This window comes from Oryctolagus cuniculus, chromosome 1, assembly GCF_964237555.1.
Source record: "Oryctolagus cuniculus chromosome 1, mOryCun1.1, whole genome shotgun sequence".
Lineage (NCBI taxonomy): Eukaryota > Metazoa > Chordata > Mammalia > Lagomorpha > Leporidae > Oryctolagus > Oryctolagus cuniculus.
The window spans coordinates 235,587,843-235,605,648 of NC_091432.1; the positions used below are offsets into that span (position 1 = coordinate 235,587,843).

A 17,806-nucleotide genomic window follows, 5' to 3' on the forward strand; every position below is an offset into this window, starting at 1 on the left:
GCTTCTCCGGGGAGGGGTCCTGGCCTCGCTTTATCCCCCGTGGGGAAGCCCACCCAGGGTCAGCCCCCAGCCCCCAGCCCCTGAGCCGGCTGACGCCACGTCCCCACACCGTGCAGCAAGGCCAACTCTGGCAGCCAGTGTGGCTCCTCCCACAGAGCACACGCCTCCCACAGGGCACACACCTCCCACAGGGCACACACCTCTCCCACACAGCACACACCTCCCACACGCCTCCCACACCTCCCACAGGGCACACGCCTCCCACACCTCCCACAGGGCACACACCGCCCACAGGGCACACGCCTCCCACACAGCACACACCTCCCACAGGGCACACGCCTCTCCCACACAGCACACACCTCCCACACGCCTCCCACACCTCCCACAGGGCACACACCTCCCATGGGCCATGTGCTACTGGCCCGTCATCCAGACCCCTGGGGCAGCGGCTGAGAACACAATGTGGACAGCGGCCCTGCTGACCGCCCCCACCCCACAAGCCCAGCAGCTGCGGCAGAGCAGGGGTGCGGACGGCTGGGACGGCCCGGCCTCCACCTGCCTCCCAGCAGGCCCTCGGGAGCCAGCCGCCCCGGAGCAGACGCTGCCCGGGCTGGGGGCTGCGGAGGACGGCGTGGGCCCCAGGAGCCTGTGCTTCCTGTCCAGCACTTGAACCCGGGGCCGGGGCAGGCGGGGAACACAGCCCCCTCTCATCCCTCCCACTCAGGACTGGAAGCAAGGAAGAAAATCAGACACGCGGGCGCTGAGCGTGGCTGCAGTGTGTGGCGTGGGAGCCCCGGCCGGGCAGGGAGCACGGGGGCTGCTGGCCATGCACTTGCAGGTGCGACAAGGACCTGGGCTGACGGAGGCCCTGCAGGGCCCCGGCCTGGCCAGCTCAGACCTGCAGAGTCCCCTCCCGCTGTGGCGGACAGGCCCAGCCTCCTGGGCAGCTCCCGGGGCCTGGTCGGCTCCCGCCAGCCCCTCCCACGCTCCCTCCTGAGTCCGGAGGTGACCTGCAGCCCAGGATCCCCCCAGTGGGCTGGGGGCTCAGGCAGGAAGTCTCTGGAGCCAGGCCAGTGGCTCCCCCAGGTCCCGCCGCTGCCAGGCCCCAGGCCTGCCTCCCGCCTCCCAGGGCTGTCCTGGCCCCGTGACCAGCGCCCAGGGGGCATGCTCGGGTCCTGCCTGCTTTGTCCACTGCAGCCTCCCATGGCCTGGGGCCTGGACGTGTGGGGGACATCGAGCCGCGTGGGCCAGCAGCTCTGGGGTGAGCAGGGGAATAACAAGGATTGGGGAGAAGCTAGGTCCCTGGTCACCCTGCAGCCATCGCCCGACCCAGCACAAATGGGACCAAGGTCCCGGCTTTAGGAACCGAGACCCGCGCCACTGCTGCCCAAGTCAGAATCTTCCAGAAAGAGAAGCAGCTGTGCCTGTGCCAAGCCCTGGTCTGGGCAGCTGTGCCCGGGGCTGAGCTCCCTCTCCCCAGGTGCCCAGGTGCGGCGCAGGTGCGGCATGGGGCCCGGGAGGACTCACGGGGCCACCGCCGGGCTCGCGGACGTAGCCATAGGCGATGGTCTTGTTGATGGCGAACCCGAAGTCGGCCCTCCGGACGTGGCCCACCACCTGGCCGCTCCTCCAGATGGCCTCCAGGCCGAACAGCGGCACCTTCCTGGAAGAAGCAGCAGTGGCCGCTGGGACCCAGGGCCCTCGCGGTGGAAACACGCCCACTCTGGCCGCGGCGCTTCCACAGGCGAGCCCCCCACAGGGAGAAGCCCCTCTGTGGGCCTGAGCTCCACCACGGCTCGCCCCGCCCGCCCCGTGGGGTGCGCCCCTTCCCACCGGCAACGCGGGTTTCATTAACCAGGCTCTGCCGTTAGGAGCTGTAGACGGTGCCCGCAGACCCTGGGCCCGGGCCCACTCTCCCAGGGGTCTACCCCACGGCCGGGACAGGGAGAAGCTGGGCCAGGGTCTCTCTTCCCCCTCTGCTGCGGGACCTGGTGTGAGTCCCCTCAGCCCTTGACCTCTGGGGGCCCAGCCAGGCCCCTCTCAGTCATCACAGCCACCGTGAGGATGAAGCTGGAGCAGGACACGGGGCATTGGGTGACGCAGAGTCCAGCCTCAGGCCGGGGCTCACGTCCCAGGGAGGCAGGCTGGCCTGGCGGGGACGTCCCCTCGGGGGCCCGCACCTGGCTCTGGCCCGAGGGCCTGTTTCCCCCTCTGTAGCCAGGAGAGGGCGCTGTTCTGGGAGAAGCAAGCACCCCGGGGCTGCCCGGCGTGTGCGACACTCACTCCTCCAGGGTGAAGCACACCAGGCGCCGGCGCAGGCCCGCAGCCCGCTGCTCCTGCAGGGCCTCACGGCCCAGGAAGGCCACGGGCGACCTGAGCTTGCAGGTGAAGGCCAGGCCGGCTTCCAGGGGGCTGTCGTCCGTCCGCAGGTCCGCGTGCCAGTGCCGGTAGCCTGTGGGATGGGGAGGCCGGGGTCAGTGCCAGCCAAAGGCAAGGATGGGTGCAGCCCAGCCCTGAGTCCTTGCCCAGAGCTGCTGAGTGACCTGGGCGACTCCAGAATGTTCTCCCTGGGTGGGGGGCAGCAATGGGCTGAGGCCATCAGCACAGACGCTGGGGGCGCCAAGGTGGGGGCTAGGGCTTGTGAAGGGGGGCCTAGGGAGCCGCCCCCGCCAGGCCTCCACCTCCTGCAGGGGTGAGGGGCAGGCAGCCAGGCGGCCGGCTGCAGGGCCACAGCTCTGGCTCCGGGCAGCTCGGGCACCAGTGCCATGCACACCCCCACTCTCCGGCAGCTTGGGCACCGGTGCCATGCGCACCCCCACTCACCTTTCTCGGCGCTCAGGGAGTCGATGGCGCGGTACCCGGCGTTGACCAGGCCGTGCTTGGCTCCGGCGGCCATCACAGCCCGGTACACGGGCACGCAGGAGGCCTTGGGGACGTGCAGCTCCCAGCCCAGCTCCCCCACAAAGGACAGGCGCACGGCCCGGACCTGCAGGACACGCAGCTGGGGTCAGGTGGCCAGATGGCGGCTTCCACCAGGGTGAGAGAAGGCGCAACGGTGTGGGGGAGGGGACGGCGGGCTCACGGCCCTCAGCGCTGCTCATGGACGCGACAGCAAAGTGACTCACAAGTGACCGCAGCAGGGCTGCCTCGGGAGGCACCAAGGAGCCCTCTCTCCGGGGCAGGTTCCCTTGGGAGGCTCAGGGAGGCCGCGTCCCACCCCTGCCAGCCCCTGGCCGCCCCTGCCCGCCCGGGGACCCCAGCCCCTTGCCTCCAGCCTCACGGAGCCTGACCCCTGTGTCTGCCTCCCTCAGGGTCCCCCATGAGGCCCCCTGCTGACCCTGGACAGTCCGCCGTCCCCTAGAGACGCCTGCCCAGACCCTGCTTTCTAGTAACTCACGCACAGGTCCCCAAATTAGGACGCAGCAGGCTGCTGGGGGCCCTGCAGTGGCCGCGGGAAACCTCTGAGCTCCACTTGGCCCGCCCCTCGTCTGTACGCCGGGGTCAGGAGCGCCGGCTCTGATTCCCGAGCCTCCAGGACCCACCCAGGTCAGCCCCGGGAAGCGGGGTCTGCCCAGGAGAGTGGGTGTGGGGAGGAATCACCCTGACGGTGCCACATGTGCAGGGAGGGGCAGCACCTGAGCTCTGAGCCCCCCTTCCCCGCTCCAGCAGGTCCACGGCCCCTCAGTCGGCTGAGCCTGGGCCACGGCTGGGACCTCAAGACAGCCTCGGGCTCTACACCTGGGATTTGGTCACCGGCCAGCAGCACAGGCACCGCAGGTGGGCAAGGGCCTGCCCGGGGCCGCTGGAAGGCGGAGGCCGAGCTGCGGCAGCAGCGGGCGGCGCGCAGGCAGGAGAGGGGCCTGGTCCCAGCTGCCGATCCCCGACCACGCGAGCCACGTGGTGACAGCCGGGTGCCCCAACCCACGGACAGGACTTGAGGCCAGCGGACGTGGGGAGGGCGGCGCCTCGCCAGGCTCCACCCCTGCCCCACGCTCCCCGCCGTGGCTCCGCGCACCTGCCACCAGGGCTGGGTTCCGAATGCTTCTGAAGCCACACAGATTCGCTCCGAGTTGCCGTCTGCCCGGGCCCCTCAGAAAGCTCAGAGGAGACGTGAGAAATGCACGCCGTGGGCAGCCCCGGTGTCCCCGACACCGACACCAGCGCGGCGCTCGCTGCAGGCAGCCCACGCAGCAGCCTGGGGCTCGGAGCCAACCTCGTTCTGAAATCATCTCCACCTGCATCCGCCGACTGCGGGCCCCTGCACACGCCCACTCCTCACTCACTACGCGGGGGCGGGACGAGCAGTCCAGGGCCACCAAGTCTCCAGGGCGCCCCTGGGCATGCCCACTCCTCACTAAGCGGGGGCGGGACGAGCAGTCCAGGGCCACCAGGTCTCCAGGGCGCCCCTGGGCACAGCCCGACCCGCACAGGTGTGGAACAAACGGCCCCAGAGAAAGAACTGATCCCCCAAGGCAGGGAAGAGCCCTCGGCAGGAGCCCTGGGGCTGCGCTCTGTGACGGGGACACGGGAGGCAGGGGGTGCAGGAAGTCCCCATTTTTTCCCACTGGGGACCCACGGAGGGGACGAGGCTGGGAACAGGGACATCAGAACTTGGGCTCCAGGTCAAGCAGGGCTGGGTAGGGGCAGCGGCTCCCAGCCACCCCGGGTCAGCCTCGCTCAGCCTCAGTGCCCCCACCCGAGGAGTGGGCTGACGACAGAGCTTTGAGCACCAGGGGAGGGCAAGTGCCATCGCCAGGAGCACAGGGGCTCAGGTGCGCTCTGAGAGTCCCCAGGGGCGGCGCTGTGGCACAGAGGGTAAAGCCCCGGCCTGCAGCGCCGCATCCCATATGGGCGTCGGTTCAAGCCTCGGCTGCTCCACTTCCGATCCAGCTCCCTGCTGTGACCCGGGGAAGCAGTGGAAGACGACCCAGGTGCTTGGGCCCCTGCACCCGCGTGGGAGAGAGACCCGGCAGAAGCTCTGGCCAGCTCAGCTCCGGCCGTTGCAGTCATTTGGGGAGGGAGCCAGCGGATGGAAGACCTCTCTCTCTTTCTGTCTCTCTCTATAACCCTTTCAAATAAATAAAATAAATCTTTATTTAAAAAAAACTCCAGTGGAGGAACAGAGAGGTAAGCCTCTGTCTGACGCCAGCATCCCATAGGAGCACCGGTTCAAGTCCCAGCTGCTCCATTTCCGATCCAGCTCCCTGCTAATGCACCTGGGGAGTTCAGTGGAGGATGCCCCAAGTGCCTGGGCTCCTGCTACCCACGTGGCGGATGGGTTCCAGGCTCCTGGCTTTGGCCTGGCCCAGCCCTGGCCACTGAGGTCATTTGGGGGAGTGGACCGGCAAATGGAAAATCTTTTTCTCTCTGTCAGTCACTCTGCCTTCCAAATAAATACGTGATGTTGTTAAAGCTGAGCCTCCAGGCCGGCGCCACGGCTCACTAGGCTAATCCTCCACCTTGCGGCGCCGGCACACCGGGTTCTAGTCCCGGTCGGGGCGCCGGATTCTGTCCCGGTTGCCCCTCTTCCAGGCCAGCTCTCTGCTGTGGCCCGGGAGTGCAGTGGAGGATGGCCCAAGTGCTTGGGCCCTGCACCCCATGGGAGACCAGGAGAAGCACTTGGCTCCTGCCTTCGGGTCAGCGCGGTGCGCCGGCCGCAGCGCACCAGCCGCGGCGGCCATTGGAGGGTGAACCAGCAGCAAAGGAAGACCTTTCTCTCTGTCTCTCTCTCTCACTGTCCACTCTGCCTGTCAAAAAAAAAAAAAAGAAAAAGAAAAGAAAAGAAAAGGAAAGGAAAGAAAAGAAAAAACTGAGCCTCCAGCGGAAGCAGAGCCCCGTGAGCTCCCGGCAATGGATGGAGTCACAGAACCATGAGAGCCGGCGAAGGGCCCGGCACGGGGTCTGTGCCGACTCCTCACTCAGCCTCAATGTTCCACACAAAACTGTTAGGACCAAGAGACAAACCCGGCAAAGCAGCAGGACGCGGAGTCCGCACACAAACCAGCAGCACTTCTACGCACTGACCGTGAGCAAGCCAGGAGGGGACTAAGAAAACCATCCGGGGACAGCCGTGTGGCACAGCAGGCACGGCCAGCGCTGGGGCCATCTGCGTCCCAGAGCAGAGTGCCTGGGACCAGGTCCCCCATCTGCTGCCCATCCAGCGTCCTGCTGATGCCCAGGGGCCAGCGGATGATGCCACCGCGTGGCGACCCTGATGGAGCTCCTGGCCCCTGACTTCAGCCTGGCCCAGCCCAGCCAGTGCAGGATCCGAGCAGCCAACCGGCAGCCGGGGGATCTCTCGCAAAGAAAGATTAGGGAGACAGACATCATTTCTTAAAACAAAACCACCAGCTGACCCAGCAATCGCACTCTGGCTAAACCCAAAGACACCATGAGCAGGGTCTCCGGGAGGAACCCGTCCACGGCTGTCCATGGCTGTCCACGGCTGTCCACGGCTGTCCACGGCTGTCCACGCAGCCGGCAGAGCAGCAAACGCCCGTGGCCACTGCCTGCCGTGCGGCTCTTTGTGTCTGCCAGGAGTCCGTGGTGCGGGCAGGTGGGAAACTCCGACACCAGCTACGACACGGGCGGGCCCGGGCACTAAGCCAGACGCAGAAGGGCACTCCGTGTAGCATTCCACTCACACGAGGCCCCAGAGCAGCCGAGTGCACAGAGTGGACACGGAGTGGCCCGGGCGGGGCGGGAGCCACAGCAAGCTCCTAGGGCGGGCACGGAGTTCCGCTGCAAATCTGCCTCCCGGCCGCGTGAACGGCTCAACACCACGGAACGCCACGCTTCAAACCCACGCACAGGGGCCGGGTGATGGGCACGTCCCGGGCCCCTGGGGTCAGGCACAGAGGAGAGGCAGCGGCACAGGCGGGCAGGCAGCACCAGGGCCGACCCGGTGTCCTCACAGGGTGACAGAGGAGACACTGAGGTGCCCGAGGAGGTGACAGCAACAAGGTCAGATGACCCCCACCGCTGGCAGGCCATGAGTCAGAGGCTCTCAGACTGCAGAGGCCGAGGGACAGCGGGTGGCGGATGGAGACGCAGGGACAGAGGGACACAGGGGACACGGGGCGGGGATGGAGACACAGACGCAGGGACAGAGCAGGGAGAGGCCAGAGGCCAGATCCTGAGACGTGGACCACCCGGCCGACACCTCGGGGTGGCCTCTGTGCCAGGGCTCACCACCCGGCCCCCGACCCAGATGACCACAGGCCGCTGCTCCAACAGACATCCAGGGGCCCCTCCCACGGGTCACAGGTGGCCCGGGCACCGCGCACCACCCAGAGGCCCCGGGCCGAGCTCAGTGTGCACAGCCCAGCCCCCACGCCAGCCCAAGGCTCAGGGTCTCAGCCCATCGGGGAGCGGCTCTGGGCCCTGCTTCCTGGCACGCCGTGTCAGCCCTGGGTTTTGGGGTGCTTTCATGAACTGTGACTGCGGCAGAAGGAACCTGCTGGGGCCCTCACTTGGATCTGAGTGGCAATTCTGGGTCAAACCACTGCTGGCCAGGCAGGGTTGCCGGGGGGTGAGGACGGCCAGGCGGCAGAGGGACGTGGGAGAGCAGCGCCCGCCTCCTGGTGGGAAATGGGGGCCTGGGGATCAGCTCTGCAGACAGAGCCCCACCCCCATCCCCAGGGAGCTGGAGCTGCCCCCTGGCGTCAGGCCTCCTGTTATCAGCAGCCAGATTTAGCTCCACACATCACGGCTTGGAGCTGGGCCCTCGGTGCGGCAGCTGGGCCTGGTGTCCTCTCCCTCCCGGCCCCTCAGGAGTGAGGGCTCGCGGAGGAGAGGGAGGGAACGGCTCCCAGAGGCAGCACAGCTGTCGCCTGCCGTGACCCCCTCTGGGGCCCGACTCCGAGCCCGCGATGGCAGCAGATGCAAAAGAGAGCCCGGGGCTGGGGGAGGCTGAGACCCACGTCCCCGCGCACAGGTGGACGTCACTACACCATCACAGCCCTTCCCTCGTCTGCATGGGCCCGAGGACCCGCCCCTTTGGGGAGGTGCAGGATGTCGGGGCCTCAGACCTGGAGGGAGTGCCCTGGGTGCTCCTGTCACGTGGGTGCCACCTGCTTCACTCAGGCCACGCGGGTGGCAGGTGCTGGAGGTCGAAGCAAACCCACCAGGGTTAAATCTGGGCCTCTGGCCTCCCCCTCCACAAAGTCGGGACGACACAGGGCTCCTGGGGAGCTCGCGGGCCCAACGAGATAATCACTGAAAGAGGCAGGCAGGTGTGTCGGCTCAGCAGGGGCGGTGGCAGGAGCGCGGGCTGGGCGAGCCCCGGAGCAGGGTCTCAGCGGAGCCGCAGCTGCCTCGGTGTGAACACCCCCGCCACGGCCGTTTGCAGGGCACCCAGGACTTAACAACCTGCTCGTGAGTTTTCCTACAAGTTAAGCTCTCAGCTGGCACAAGCTGGTGTGAGCCGGTTCCAGCACACCCTGGGGCGTGAGAGTGGGGGCTGGCAGAGGCGGGCTTGGCCAGCTGCCTCCAGCTCGGCTCCTGAGCCCCACACTGTCACCTACTCTCCCCCACCCGCCTCTGCTCATCTTTGGTGGCTGGGGAGAGGCTACGCTCGGATACCATCAGAGAAAGACAGACTGGGGGTGGGGATCTGCGCCTGGAACATCACCCCACTTGGGGCCAGCTCTGCTGGGACTCCCGCCCCAGTTCCACCCCCAAGGACACCCTGGGGGGTGCTCTGGACACATGTCACCAGAGCCAGCCCCGAGTGCATCTGTCTGGGTAAGTGTCACACAGGGGCTGTGGCAGGCATGCCCAGACACAGGCCCCCAGACCATCTCTCTAGACGTCGGCACATGGTGGCGTCACAAGTTTCCAACACCCAACACTCCAGGTGCACCCTCCACACAGCCACCCTTAGAGAAGTGGGGATCCTGGGGTGCCGGGCACACAGCAGTGATCAGAGCAGGTGCACCCCCATACACGGCCACCCTCAGAGAAGTGGGGGTCCCGGGGTGCCGGGCATGCAGGAGTGATCAGAGCAGGTGCACCCCATACACGGCCACCCTCAGAGAAGTGGGGGTCCCGGGGTGCCGGGCATGCAGGAGTGATCAGAGCAGGTGCACCCCATACACGGCCACCCTCAGAGAAGTGGGGGTCCCGGGGTGCCGGGCACACAGGAGTGATCAGAGCAGGTGCACCCCACCACAGCCACCCTTACAGAAGTGGGGGTCCCGGGGTGCCGGGCACGCAGCAGTGATCAGGGCAGGTGTGGCTTTCCGCAGGGCAGGGGTCCCCCCCAGGAGACAGAGGAGCGAGTTGGCAGGAGTGGAGGGGCTTCGTCTGTCAAGCCCACTGGAGACACGCAAGATCTCCCTGCTCGCAACACACCCCACTGGGAGGGGGGCCCACGCTCCCATCGGTCAGGGTCGCAGTCAGTGGGGGTGGCAAATGACGGCTGTGGATCTGACGATGGGACTGGTGTGGCGGTGGTGGTGGTGGCGGCTGTGGTGATGTGGTATCGGCGGTGGTCATGCCAGCCGTGGTGAGGGTGGTGATCTCGGTGATGGGGGGGGGGGAGAGTGACAGGGAACTAACGCTCCAAGTGTAAGAACAGGGGGAGCGTGCGCTGCTCCAACCGCACTGCAAGCTTGTCAACCTCACTGAGGATCAGAGCGGCTTCCCGGGAGCTGGCCCTCCCCCGGGGCCTGTCTCCCAGCCTGCAGGGACGCGCGTCTGGCAAAGACCACCCAGGCGCCCGCGGAAGGCACCTTCTCGTCGGCCACCCTGCCCCTGGCGCCCGGGGTTTCAAGCCGATGGTGAGAGCCTTAGGTCCCCCCAGGAGGAACCGTGTGCAGCCACAGAGACAGTGGTGCGCAGAGGGTTCCCTGGGGAGAAAGGACCTGGGTGGCCCTCGAGGCACGTGGGAACCCTGGAGCCCACGCCCCAGGGTCACTCAGCCGCCCGGTTTGCTGAACTCACGGCCACGACCCCAGCGCCGACAGCCTGATCGCAGCAGGGAACACACGTGCCCAGCTCGGGGAGGGCGGGAAACGCCTCCTCGCTCCCCTCCGGGCCCCCAGCCTCCTGTGGGCAGGGCCCTGTGGTCACCAGCCCGCCTTTCCTGGCTGTCACAGAGCGCGCTGCTCACGTCCTGGCCGTCTCGGGCCTCAGCAAACTCTCACGGGCTCCGCAAAGCGCGTCTCCCGGCAGTGGCTGCGCCGGGCAGGCAGGCACACGCTCGGCCAGCAGGACGCGTCCCCCTGCGCCTACCTGGGCGGCCGGGGCCCAGCGGCCCCCGCGGCACCGCAGCACGCACCTCTCACATCAGGGACACTCAATTTCCTCCTGGCCTCAATTAATTTTCAGGAGACAATCCCTTTATCGCCGCGCCTCTGACCCTGGTGCCCGCTGCTCCACCGGAAGGACCCGTCCCGGGCCGAGGCGCCGGGGACGCCGCGTCTGGCCTCCGGGAGAGCGGCGCCCCCACCGCAGCCTCGCTGGCCTGGAGGCCGGGGATCGGGGAGCAGCGGGGACAGCTGGTGCGCTGGCTGCAGAGCCAACGGCTCCTCCCATCTCCCTCTCCCCTCTAGGAACCCGAGGATGCTGGAAGCCTGGGGCAGATCCAAGCGACTTGGAGAACAATTACGGTAAGACAGCAGCCCCGCACGCTGGGGGCCCGGGTCGTCCATCCGGCCGCAGCCCTTGGCGCCCAGCCTGGCGTCCCCACGCTGCCTCTCGGCCTCTGGCCGTGCCGACACTGCCGGTGCAGGCACACATTCCACCCCGCAGCTGGCTGGCGGGAGCCCAGCCCGTCTTCTATAAATACTTGGCCGGCCCCACGCTCTGGCCCAGGGTTCTCTGCACCGCACGTGGTTCAAGTCAGCCAGAGACACTGGTGTTAGGAGGCTGTGAAGCGCTCTCTGATACGCGGAGAACCTGTGGTCAGCCCAGAGGGGGAGCCGGACACGGCAGCCTCGGGGTGGGGTGGGGGGCACCGAGGAACCACACGCTGCCCCTCAGCCGGCTGGGCCCCGGGCTGAGGGGCAGGCTTTGTCCCCGAGGGCCCCAGGGCCTGCAGCTGACTCCCCCCACCCCGGCTCCCCCCACCCCAGCCAGTGAGGCCTCATGGGACCGGGGCAGCGGCCAGCCCGGAGAACAGGAAGCCTTCGTGTCCCAGGCTCGGACCGCCCAGGAATGTGACCTGGGCCTGAGAGATGACCCGGGGGCCGGCAAAAAGCACAACACTCCCGGGGACCAAGCCCTGGCCCCTGTGCCCTGAGTGGGGCGGGGGGTGGTGGCTGCCAATGGCAGGACTCCCTGGCCGGCCACTGTCCCCGGGACCCCAGCTGCGCCCCACTCCCCCACTTCCCGGGGAGCGGGGTCCTCCCAACACGTGGCAGCGAGGGCCAGAAGGAAGAGGGAGGAGCAGCTGCTGTCGCCGCATTCCCGCCAAGTGTGGGGTTTCGGTCCCACGGTGTGCAGGGCCTTAGCACACGACTGAGCCTGCAGGGCCAGCTCCCAGACCACTGCTCTTCCTGGGGGCTGTGCAGGGGCGCTGCTGTCAGCAGGGGGCGACGGCTGAGCTCGGCTGGGGTGGGGAGGAGCTCCCCTTACCACGACAGCCGTGTGTCCCTTGTGTCCTGCCAAGGGGCCAGGAGACGCACACAGGGGCCCCCCAGCAAGCATGGGGCCAGCCGCCCAGTCCTGCCCCCGTCAGGGGCCACACTGCTCCTGGCCGAGCGTCCTAAGCACATCTGTCTCTCCCAGGGCTCCGTCTCCCTCCCGGGACACCCCCGCAGGCCTCACTTCCCTGCGGGCTCCTGAGCCGGTGAGCACCACTCGCCGCGGCCCGGGGCCCCACCCCTGCAGCCTGGGCTGCTCTGGCTCCTCCCTGGGCTCCAACCCCAGCAGGTGGGCGTCTGGAGGGACGAGGCTGCGCTGCCCAACCCCAGCCCGAGTCCGGCACCCACGGGCCCCCAGCCAGCGGCTCCAGAACGAGTTCTAGAGCCGGGCAAGGACGCCCCGCGCTGGGGGCCGACCCCAAAGTCCAGAGGAGAAGGTGTGAGCACTGCCCCCCCCCGAGTCCGGAATGGCTGGGGGAGCTGTGGGCGTGGGAGGCGGCTGGTTGGCAGCCCTGACCGGGCCCCGCTGCTCTCCCGGTGGGCTGGCCTCCGGTACAGACCCCCCGACAGCCTCACCAGGGCAGCGTGGCTGATGTGGATGCCAGAAGCCCTCCCCGTGTCCGAGAGTGACCTCCCACCTCCAGGCCCTGGTCAGCTCAGCCCCCTGGAGAGCTGGGTCAGCACCAGGCACACAGAGAGCTGAAAAGGGGGGACAGGAACACCTGCAAATGACCAGGGCAGGCTGGGGCTGACTGCAGCGACAGAACTCCCTCCAGGCCAGCAAGAGCACGGCCCTCTCGGGGACCCCGGGGACAGGCAGCCTGCAAGTGCACCCCCACGTCAGCTCCTCGGAGCCCGGCCTGGCCCCTGCGCCTCGCAGGTGAAGCGGCTGCCCGGAAGGCACCAGCCCGGCTCAGGAAGCAGCAAGGGCTGGAGTGGGCTGGCCCGGGGGTGGGGGAGGCAGCTGGTACCGGGCAGCTGCTGGGCACCCCCAGCCTCCTCGAGCCCTCCCCACAACTCAGAACCCAGCCCCCACAGAATGGGGTGCAGCCACCCCAACTCTGGCTGTGCAGTGCTCAGCGCGCCGGCCCTCTCTGGTCCCTGCAGGCGGCAGGAAGCAAGCTAGACAGAGGCAGCCCCGGCTTCCTGCCCCAGTGCAGCCCGCGGGGGTGCTTCCTGCCCCAGTGCAGCCTGTGGGGGGGGGTGCTTCCTGCCCCAGTGCAGCCCGCGGGGTGGGGGGCAGCGCTGGGCCCCAGCCCCTGTATCTCCTCCTGCGGAGGCCGCCCTAGCATCACCGCTTGGTTTATTATTTACCAACAGACACCGATTCCGCCCCAGGCCCCAGGGCGCCAGGCCCCGCTCCTGACATTCCTCCCCGCATTCCTGGCCAGCCCCCAGCGCCCCCAGCCCCCACTACAGCCCCCTGGCTTCCTGACCGGACTTGCCACCTAAGCCAGTGGCCTCTGAACTCCGCCTGGGCCCCAGCTGCTGCCGTCACTGGCCCGCAGGGACCTGCCTGGACACTCGTCCTCTGTGCCAAAGTGGGTGCAGCCTGAGAGTGGTGGGCAGAGGCCAGGGAGCTGCTGACCCCCAGGACGCCAAACACGGGCCCTCGACGTGCTAACCCCAGTGTCCACTGAGCTGGGGCTGAGACCTCCAAGAGGAGACCCCACCACCACCACTCTGGGGAGACACGGACGAGCCCGGGGCTGAGACGTGCCGGAGAGGCCCTTGATGGGGAGGCAGGGCTGGGCACCACTGGACATCGCAACCTCTTTCCCAACAGGGAAACTGAGGCTGGAAGAGCGACTGGAGTTGGCCCAGGACCCCACCCCCGGGCCTGGGGCCAGTCCCGCCCACAGCCCCACAAGGGGACTTGACCCTGGTGCACAGGTGCACTGCAGGGACTGGCCGGGCTCCACCTGTGGGTGGGCGGTGGGGGGGGTCCCCCAGCTCAGCTGACCATAGCCCCGTTACTTCCGAGGGAGGCAGAGGGAAAGATGGCCACACCCACACACCCTGGGCAGGCACACTGCTCCTGGGAGGAGGGGCACGCCATGCAAGGGGCGGGGTCTCCAGCACACGCCCTGCACGGGGAGGGCAGAAATACTTCAAGATCCCCTCCCAGCCCCCAGCAGCCTGTGGGCAGGGCTCTTTGGCCTCCCCGGTCTACACCTCGTAGCTGGGGACAAGGCCCGGGGGGCAGAGGGACTTCCCCAAGGCCACTCGGCGTCGGGCCCAGAGGGCAGCAGCTTGGTACCTACCAGGTGCCCGGCGGCTCTCACCAGCTTGTGGGTGGAGAAGGGGAAGCCCTCGTTGCTCAGGTCTGTGTCCAGCACCTCCTGGAGAATGGCCCGGCTGCGGGAAAGAGCACCGGGTCGGCGGCGGCCGGCGGCACTCCCGGCACGCCTGCGGGGCGGGCGGCTCCTGATCAACTCGGTGTCCACGCCGCAGGGAGCAGGTGAGGCAGCGCCTGTCCACAGGGCCACGCTGGGGACCAGCAGAGCCGGCACAGGCTCGGCCAGGGTCCCGCCTCTTTCGGGTAAACTGAGGCAGGGCAGCTAACCAGCCAGTGGACACCCCTGAATCCCACCACCCAGAGACACTCACAACCCACACGGAGCTCTGGCCTCCAACGGGGTCACCACCAGCCAGCGAGAGCAGCTGGCCCCAGGGCCACAAAGTGACTTGTGAGGGTGACACTGGGTCGCTGGGTCGGGGCAGATCCTGGCCGCCCCCAGCCCCCAGCCAAGCAGCTCCTGCTCTGACCTCGCCCTGCTCTGGCCCCCTCCCCGGCCTTGCATCCCCCTCCCAGTGGGGCTGAGGGCTGATGCTGGCTCTGCTCCTGCCCTCACCCCTCCCAGTGGATGCAGGTGCCCGAGGGCAGGGCCAGCCCCAGGGCCCGACTGCTCCCAGCACAGGACGCACTCCACGGCGCCCGGCAGCCTCTGGCCCTGCTGAGTTACTGGAGACCTGGCTCTGTGCCTGCTGCCCTCCCTCCACATTCGCACACCGCTCTGCCCACACCTGAGCCTTGGTCACCCCTAAGCCCTTGGTTCATCAGTCATTCCTCCAGGAAGCCCTCCCAGACTCCCGAGTCCCGACCAGGCACCCTGGTTAGGGCTGCAGTGCGCCTGGCCAGGGTGGCTCTCCCTCCCCCGCCCTACACGCCTGGCACAGGGGGCACTCAGTAAGAAGGACTTGGCACAGCAGCGGGAGCCAGGCCCCCCTTCCGCAGCTTGGGGTCCCGGTGGTTCCAGGGCTGCGGGGTGGCCTTGGCTCACAAGGGCTGCCAACCCCGTCCCCACCCCCACCGTGCTGGGAGCTGCCACCCACGCCAGCCTGTGGTGCTCGGTGCCGGGCAGCCTGCCAGGCGCCTTACATAACCCCCGTGCCCACGCACGCAGCCCCTGGAGAGCACGCGCGGCTTTCACACCTGCTCTCTGCAGCCGGGCGGGGGGGGGGGCCGGGAGGGAGCCCCAGGCCTCCCCACGGTGGGACAAGCCTGGGACCGCCGCCCGGGGCCAAGCCCTTGAGGGGCTCTGACCCAAGCCAAACCCTAGATCCAGACGCCCGGTTTACCGGGCCTGGCTGGGGCTGCGGGAGGCCGCCCCTCCCCAAGGGAAGAGCGGGCAGCCCGAGGGGCAGGGACCCAGGCCTCTGTCACCCTCAGCTTCCTCCTGCTGAGCGGCCCAGGGTCCCGGTTCACAGGGCTGAGTGTGCCGGAGAACACAGAACACCCACTGGTAGTCACTGAACCGCGCCCGCTGGCCCTGTGCCGTGCACCCGCCCGGTCTCCGCCTGCCCTGTGCCGTACACCCGCCCGGTCTCCTCCTGCCCTGTGCCGTGCACCCACCCGGTCTCCGCCTGCCCTGTGCCGTGCCCCTACCCGGTCTCCGCCTGCCCTGTGCCGTGCACCCGCCCGGTCTCCTCCTGCCCTGTGCCGTGCCCCTACCCGGTCTCCTCCTGCCCTGTGCCGTGCCCCTACCCGGTCTCCACCTGCCCTGTGCTGTGCACCCAGTCTCCGCCTGCCATGCCAGGCAGTGTAACCCCAAGTTCCTAACAGTGAACCACGGGCGGCAGGTTGAGCCGCATGCGATGCCCACGTCCCCTATCAGAGTGCCTGGGTTCAAGTCCTGCCTCCCCCTCAGGTCCAGCTTCCTGCAAACGCTCCTGGGAGGCAGCAGGCGACGGCTCAAGAACTTGGGTCCTGCCACCCACGAGGGAGACCCAGAGGGAGCTCCTGGCCCTGGCTTTGCCTGGCCCTGGCTGCTGCAGCCGTGTGCCAAGCGAACCAGCCGATGGAAGCGCTCTCTCACTCCTCCCCCAACTCTCTCTCTCTCTCACTCTGCCTTTCAAATAAATGAACAAATTTTAAAACAACTTTTTTGATTAAAAATGCAGCCACGGCTGGCGCCACGGCTCACTAGGCTAATCCTCCGCCTGCGGCACTGGCACACTGGGTTCTAGTCCCGGTCGGGGCGCCAGATTCTGTCCTGGTTGCCCCTCTTCCAGGCCAGCTCTCTGCTGTGGCCCGGGAGTGCAGTGGAGGATGGCCCAAGTGCTTGGGCCCTGCACCCCATGGGAGACCAGGAGAAGCACCTGGCTCCTGCCATCGGATCAGCGCAGTGCGCCGGCCGCAGCGCGTGGGCCGCGGCGGCCATTGGAGGGTGAACCAATGGCAAAGGAAGACCTTTCTCTCTGTCTCTCTCTCTCACTGTCCACTCTGCCTGTCAAAAAAAAAAAATGCAGCCACACGAGCCACCTTTCAGAGGCTCAAAAGCCACACTCAGCTTAGTGGCTGCCGTAGGGGGCCCCCACCCCCACCCCAGCCCTGGTTAGGGAACAGTGCCAGAAACTGCTATCAGACAGCGGCTCATGCGGGGCTGCCAGAGCTTCCCACACGAGCCCCGGGCCCAACCTGGGCACACACACGGCGGCGGCACTGAGAATCAGCAGGGCGCTGAGCTGCCCTCTGCCCTAGGCCTGGAAGCTGTCACCTAACCAGGCCAGAGCAGGCTGCTGTCCCCGGGTGGTGCCGTCCTCTGTCTGCCCAGCACCCTGTCGCTCCCATCCCCACCAAACAGTCCCAGTCCCGGCCAGGTCCCCGGGTCCTGGCCCCCATTCTGTTGCCCCAGGGGAGAAGTGGGAACCGAGACCGGGCAGGGTCCCCGCGTGAGAGCCCCGAGTGCCGGCTCCCCGCCCCCCGCGCTGCAGCTCCTCCCCCTGCTCCCTCCCACACACACGCACCCCCTCTTCCCCAGAACCACTCCAAGCTGCCACAGCCATGCAACCCCCAAAACACAGGGACGCAGCCGTGACTCCCCCGGGGAACCCCTGCTGCACCTGGCCTCGGAGCCGCCTCCCGACCCCGGCCCGTCCCCCGAGAGAGCAGCTTTTGGGCCCACAGGACCTCCGAGCACGAAGCTCTGCCCCGCTCCATACCGGCATCAAAGCTTTGCCTTGGACACGCCCGGCTCACGCCTGCCCTGGGGCCTCTGCCCCTGTTGCCTCCTCTGCCGGCATCCCTGTGCCCCCAGAGAGCTCCAGGCTTGACCCCTCACCCGCTCAGCAGTCGGCACTCGAGGGCAGCCCCAGGCCAAGCCTTCGCAGAAGCCCCCAGGGTCAGAGCTCTCGAGCCGCGCATGCCCTGGTCAGCACGCAGCCAGCAGGTGGCCCTCGGCGATCAGGATCAAGGCGGTGATGCGTGAAGACAGACCCATGTCACTCACAGCCTGGGACGGCACCCTCAGGTCCGGGGCTCAGCTGGGCGCCTCGCAGCCCAGCTGCCCACAGCAGGGTCAGCGCACAGGGGCCGGGGGTCTCGGCAGGCCCCCCAGCTGCCGGGGCCGCCACCAGACACGCTGCGCCCTGTTGGAGCATGTGCGGCAGGTGGTTCCAGGAGCAGAGCCCGGCGCGCTCCCAGGCCTCCCCTGGTGCCCAGCTGCCGCCTCTGCCGCCTCCCAGGACTGCAGTGCCCCCTTGCCCTGAGAGCAGCGCCTTCTCCCCAGCCCCCCATCCTGCAGTCCCCACCAGGGCACCCTGGGATGAGCCGCAGGGACCCCGGGCCATGGCCGGGTGTGAACAGCAGGACCAGATGGAGCTTCCCCGGGGGTTTCGGGGCGGGGGCAAGGCTGGGCCCACGTCCCCTTTGGCTCTTGCACCTGCTGGCTGTGAGACGTTGGGCAACGGTCTCTACCTCTCCAGGCCTCCATTTC

General features: G+C 68.1%; 1 protein-coding gene across 10 annotated transcripts in view; it reads right to left on the bottom strand.

Moving 5' to 3' along the window:
* The window catches only part of SARDH (sarcosine dehydrogenase), a 45,242-nt gene that overhangs the window by 357 nt on the left and 27,079 nt on the right, over positions 1–17,806 (bottom strand). For all 10 annotated transcript variants that reach the window (XM_070066663.1, XM_070066644.1, XM_070066666.1 and 7 more), the window contains exons 18-21: positions 13,853–13,946; positions 2,824–2,986; positions 2,284–2,452; positions 1,528–1,663 (exon numbers count right to left, since the gene is read on the bottom strand). In XM_070066663.1, coding sequence (XP_069922764.1) covers positions 1,528–1,663; positions 2,284–2,452; positions 2,824–2,986; positions 13,853–13,946 — 562 coding nt within the window. The remainder of the gene's footprint in view (positions 1–1,527; positions 1,664–2,283; positions 2,453–2,823; positions 2,987–13,852; positions 13,947–17,806) is intronic.